At 36.1% G+C, this 6,359-nt stretch overlaps 1 protein-coding gene across 2 annotated transcripts in view; it reads right to left on the bottom strand.

Moving 5' to 3' along the window:
* Window positions 1-5,055: 5,055 nt before the first annotated feature.
* The window catches only part of Paip1 (poly(A) binding protein interacting protein 1), a 28,515-nt gene continuing 27,211 nt past the window's right edge, over window positions 5,056-6,359 (bottom strand). For both annotated transcript variants that reach the window (XM_076856148.1, XM_076856149.1), the window contains exon 11: window positions 5,056-5,435. In XM_076856148.1, the coding sequence (XP_076712263.1) occupies window positions 5,342-5,435 (94 nt within the window). In that variant the 3' untranslated portion in view covers window positions 5,056-5,341. The remainder of the gene's footprint in view (window positions 5,436-6,359) is intronic.

Genomic DNA, 6,359 nt, shown 5'->3' with positions numbered 1-6,359 from the left:
GGGGCAGGAAGCGCGGGAGGGGGTGGGGTTTCTCAGACGGATATCTGGTCTGCGCGCCTTCGGCCTTCACTTCCGATACGTGATTCGGAAGGGGAGCTGCTAGTACTTAAGTTGGTAAGCACCAGCCTTGTGGCGGTGCAGCCAACCACTGACCAACCACCAGGGTGGTGTCAGCGGAGTGATCCTTATATAAATAACCTAAACAATTATGTCCCTCAGTAAAGCTGATTAAAAAAAAAAAACTCAGAAAACTTGGCCTCTTTCTCATAAAGCATCAGAAAATGTCTTCCAACTATATTTACTAATTACCATTAACAAGAATTTACCAAGAACATACTATGTTTGCCTTTAAATAGTATGGCTGAAAGCAAGCCCCTTTAAGTAGCATTACGGCGGAGAGAGGTCTAAAGAGGAGAGAAGCCTGAAGTGTGTTTAGTGGGCAGGGGCCAGATCATTATGGATTTGAGTTGTGGACTATTAGGAAAAGAGCACGTCTCTTTCTGGCCCAGATTTTTGTTTTAAAACAGCTTTATTGAAGTATACTTGTTTATTGCAAGGACTTTAAGCAAAGGTGGCAAAACCGACTGATGGGAAGACATCTAACTTCCTAAATTCACCTTCATTTCTAAAAGACTGATATGCACATTGATCTACTGTGAAGTATAAAATGTCAAATGGCACTATACAGTGCTTAGTTCTATTCCATCCCCACCATTTCCTCTTTCAATGTCTAAAAACCTCTTGAATAAAAATTCTACTAAAGGAGGATTTTGATTCTACTTGCACTTCTGAAAGATCCTGTAACTGCTTAAGAGAATAGATTGTAGGATGCAAGAGCAATATGGCAAAATCACTAGAAATCTTTTGAAAAAGCATCAGGAGACAAAACAGAACTTAGTACCTAGGCAGTAAGGAAAGAGAGCACAGCTCCAAGAAATATTTAGGAACTCCACTCTCTTCTTGGGGATTATTGAACCTGGAACTTGAGGGAGAGATGTAGGAGTACAAAATAATGCCAGGGTTTCTGATTGGAGCAAGTGGAAAGGTTGCAGGGCCACCATTGAGAGGGAGGAATAAATTCAGGGATAGCATGACTTCAATTTTCTAAGTCTACCTGGTGGAAATGGTAAGTTAGTTAAAAGTCTGGAATCAAGAGATACAAATCTATAGGTTACTGGCCGATAGGTACTAACTGCAGCTACAGAGGATGCACAGTCCTAGAACGTTATAATATGAAAAAAAGAGAGTGGTTAGTACTGAGCTTTGAGAAACAACAATACTTACAGATTAGGTCAATAGAAGCCCACAAAAGAATTGAGGAGGAAAATAAAATAGAAAGCAAGTTATTATGTCTTAGATAATTAGAGATTTTCAATTTTTGTGTCAGCACTGCCAGAAGACAAGCTAAATTGTTTCTTGGGGCTGGGGTTGTGCCTCAGTGGTAGAGCACTTGGTCTAGCATGTGTGAAGCCCTGGGTTCAATTCTCAGCACTACATATAAGCAAATAAATAAATAAAGATCCATCAGTAACTAAAATATATTTTAAAAAAGAATTGTTTACTGAATTTAGTGATGTAGAGGTTGCTGGTGACAATAGTGATGCTCACTGTGTATAGTGGAGAAGGCATAGTGGATTTGAAGATCAAGTAAGAGACAAGGGAATGGAGAAAATGAGATGAGAAGTCTATGAAGTAGGCATAGAATTATAGATTGAGAGAAATACCAGGGCCAAATCTCTTTTCTTCATTGGAATGACATGTTCAATAGATGATGCAGGGTTAGCTCAGGCAGAAGTAATTGGAGGATGAAGGGGTTGTTAAGAGTGGAAAGGGTATGAAGCACTTAAACAGAAATTAAAAACAGATGATTGGCAGCCCTGAGAACCTAAATGAAGATGGTGATCATGAATTTACAGTAGTACAAAGCTACAGAAAACATGCTTTACAGTACTGTTGGGTTCCTCCAAGGTTGGTGTTTTGCCAGGCTGACACATTAGGGCAACAGCATACGTGAGCTTAAATTATTTACAACTGCTAAAGTCTAGTCAACCAAAGACCACTAGGGTTAAGCCTATCATCCAGCAAAAATCAATTATTAACTTGCAAGCAAAGAGGCACAAACTAGGGGAACTGAAGATGGTATATTCCACTAGGGGGAGGAAAAAGCCATCTTTGGTAAGGTTTGAATTTCTGCTGAAGGATTCTGAGGACATTATAAGGGAAGGTTTTGGATGGGATTTTGTAAGTGCAAGCCAGGCAGGGTGGTGCATGCCTGTAATACCAGTGACTCAGGAGGCTGAGGGGAGAGGATCACAAGTCTAGGCCAGCCTGAGCAGTTTGGTGAGACCCTGTCTCAAACAAACAAAGACTCAGGATGTAGCGCAGTGATAAGCAGCCCTGGGCTCAATCCCCAGTACTAAAAAAAAAAAAAAAAAAAAAAAGACTAGAAGTGGAGATTAACTAGATTTTGGGTGCTGTCATGAGTCAAGAGAAGTTAAGCAACTGGATATCCCAAGTAACAGACGGGCAGAAATAGTTCTCAGGGTTTCATTATTAACAAAGCAGTAGTCACACAAAGTGGAGGTCATAATGGCATTTTACAGCTGCTATAGGACCCTGGAAGAAAATGTTTTCTGTTAACTTTGCAGCTGGCTTTGTCTGTCCTCCCAACTTAACAGTATAGGTACTTTTCTCTTTTCAGTTTGAGCCGATTTTGTCACCAACAGGTTTGTTACTTTCACACCAAACATCCTCTCTTGCTGAAGGACTGAATTTTCAAAAACAAGTACAACTTAATCCACACTGTTCCCTAAAGATTTAATACTTACAGCACTACCCTTGCTTTCTGACAATACCCAATCCAAAGTGACCTTCCAGTGTCTTATACCATTCCTCCAAATTGCCCAACAAAAACCCAAATTATATTTTATGTTCCAACACCCTTTGATATATACTTCACAGTGCCCCCAAGGTACATGTTCTCTCTGAATGCAACACACCCACCATGTTTAGGTTTCTGGTAGTGTTGGCTGAAGGGCACTGATATGAACAATTCTGAGTTGATGACATGAAAGCCAAGTTAAAAGACCAATGTTTGTACTTTGTTGCCAGAACACAGCATTATGACACATACTGGCACTCATGTCTTTGCTCACTGGAGACTTTTTACTAATAATTCTGACAACAGACATTCATATATGATCCTAAAGACATAGCCATTCTAATGGCCAGTAATTGCTGACTCAAGGCCAATCCTTCATTAAAACACTTAAGCAATCCTTGATGACCTTTTGATATGGCTTTAATAACTCACTTAGCACCAAGAAAATGTAGAAGTAATGCTACATGATTACTCAATGCTGTTTTGGAATACCCAATTTCAGAATCTAGCCAACATGCCATGAGAAAATCCAAGTGACATGGACAAGCCAAGTGTAAAGTGTAGATGGCTCTAGTCAATAGTTCATCTAGTTGTGGCTTCAAGTTTCTCAATCCAACCACCAGCCACATGAGAAGATGACTTTTACTGATTATAATTCTGAGCTGCTAGAGCTATTTCTAGCCTTTAGTTTTCTTACCAAGTCCCGAGATATTATGCAACAGAGACAAGCCATCCATGTTTTACTCTGTCCAAGTTCCTAAACCACAGAATTCATGAGAATAAAATGGTTGTTTTAAGACACCAAGTTTGGACATCTACCCCCTGGAACTGGCAATGAAACCATAGGTCTTATGCATCCTAGGAAACTGCTCTACTACAGAGTTATATGCCAAGCTCCTAGGTGGTTTTTTAAGCAGAATATATATAACATACATTGCTCCTGTTGGTAGCTACTATGAGTAGCAATAGGTGGTAATAAAATCTAGTGGACAAATATTGGATGGTTATTCATAGAGCTAAGGCAAGTATAGAGAATAAGTGTTCCTTAGTGCTTATAGTACATTAGACCAGGGACTATCTTTAAAGAGCTGTAGATTATGCTAATAGCTAAGTTATAAGAGTCATTTTGAAAAACAAATTCCCTTACAACTTCCTCAAACCCTAAATACATATATACTCCCCCTTTACAACAAGGGATCTAAAAGCTTTAATGTATATTTACCAGTTTTTCAGGTAGAATTGTTACTCAAAAAGATAGAATTCTTGTTCAAAAAGGCATTGAATTAAATCTTTCCTAAGTTTTCTAAATTTAAACCTTTTAGTAAATTTATAATAAATTCTGTAACAATTTCTTTAAAATACCAGAATACCACTTAAAAACTTAGAAGAAACAAAACTATTTATTTTCAAAGTCTAATTTTAATTCAGACTGAACAAACAAGCAGAAAAGTGAGAAAGCTAACTGTATTAGCAGACACAGATGTACCAAGTGTAAAACAGTGGGTTATTAACAGAACTATTTACATGCATATTTACAAGCAACCCTTTTATATGTACAAGTTTCAGTTAGTTGAAAAAAGATTTGACATTAAGTAAAAATACTACTTAAATAGGGTTGAGGTGGTACCACATTATAGTAAAAGTATTAGAAAAGTGATCCTCTCAAGGTATATCAATTACAAAGCAGATGAAAACGTGAAATATCTAGTAAAATTCTCTAATTAAAAAAAAAGTGAATGCAATCCATGCTACAAAGTAAAAGTGAGAAAGCCATATAAATAAAAGCAGAATAATGTTTTAGGCCTTAGGGTAATAAAGTTAGTGAAGTGAAACAAAAAAGAATAATTCTTGAATTAGAATAAATCCTCAGTGAAGAGTGAGTCTTGGTGGTTTAGTTGGAGAGTTCTAAGGTTTTTTTGTTTTGTTTTTTTCCATTAATGACACTTTTAAAGCCCTTGGTATCCAATAACATCTACATATGTAAATCAGAGGTTGATATATTCCAAGACCCTTAAATATTTTCATGATTGTGATTAATATGAGATATGTCAAACTGAAATAAAATCTAATAGTCATACCTAAGAAAAGAATGCTACATTTTTGCAGTAATATGTATTTCTAGGCTAAGACTTTTTCCCCTCATGAACTTAAAAGTATCTAACCAGCTAGCAAAATTTACTTTCAACATTTCATTTATTTCAAAATCAATTTTATTGCAGCCAAAACAGTGGAATTAACTGTACATAATAAACTATTTTATATATATACACATTTTAAGTTATAGGGAATAAAGTTTATTTTGGCAGATAGTGTTAAACAAAATTAAAGTTGCATACATTAGTAACATAACTCAACATCCTTAATTTGGTATTAAGTGTAACACATTTTCTTGCTTTCCTGTGTTCTGCTAAATCACCATACCTAAACTGTTTTATAAAACTGATATGCTGAAATTTAACTTTACTGTTTTCGCTTACGCTCTGATTCCAAACAAAACTTTTCATAAGCTTCTTCAATCTCTGGGTCCATCTCATCATCAATGTCATCCAAATATCTGTAAAAGCCAAAGATGATTCAGAAGTTTAATGTTTTTCAATTTATAAAGATATAAAGCCACAAAAAATTTTTGACTATTTTCCTAGTTTGAATTATGATAGAAAACAAGCCTAATTTCAGAGTTGCCTAAAAATGGCAGTCCCCAGAAAACCAAATGCTTATTTTGACAAGTAAACTTTTACACCAATTCTGAGTTCCTTGTATTGAAGATTGTTATATTTTCATATTTATTGATCTAAAAGTTAACCAAGGCTTGACATATATCAGTCTTAAACTCCAAGTTTATATTATCAACTTACACCTTATCATTAAACAAGTACACTTTAACTAGAAAATAATTTCAGATATGCCATTCACCTTTGGTGATGCTTTAATATTTCATGTCTGCTTAACACCAGGAAATACTATCCTTTCTATGGTTACATCTACTTAACATCAAAAAAGTGTTATTCCTGCTATGGTTACTCCTAAAATGACTAGTTAGTCACACTTCCACTTACCTGGAAGTAGACTTCTATAATAGGAAGTTACTTTTTAGATCATCTATTGCAGATTTTTCCCCTCAATTATTAGAAAGTTTAAGGAACTTTTGCTTTTTAAGTATTTGGGGGAAGAGGAGGACATAAAGTGCCAATTAAGGACTTAATCTACTCATTCTTACTGAATTTCCCTAGCCATCTTAAAAAGACAGATACTGCTATCATTTTAGTTTTTTAAATATTAGAAGAGACTTTAAAAGAGACACCCTGGGAAGTTTGTTGGCTATGTATATGGCAGGAATAGAATTTGATTCAAGGTCTTTTCCCTTTTCTACATCTTTGCTCCCCACCACATGATGCTATCTATATTGCCCTCCCACCCTGTCATAATCCCTTCTACCTTTACAAGTGTAACCAAAGTATTTTGCCAATGCTATCAACTG

The sequence above is a fragment of the Callospermophilus lateralis genome, chromosome 5 (assembly GCF_048772815.1).
Source record: "Callospermophilus lateralis isolate mCalLat2 chromosome 5, mCalLat2.hap1, whole genome shotgun sequence".
NCBI lineage: Eukaryota > Metazoa > Chordata > Mammalia > Rodentia > Sciuridae > Callospermophilus > Callospermophilus lateralis.
The sequence above is the reverse complement of the archived record's forward strand: the minus strand, read 5'-3'. Positions and strand labels throughout refer to the sequence as shown.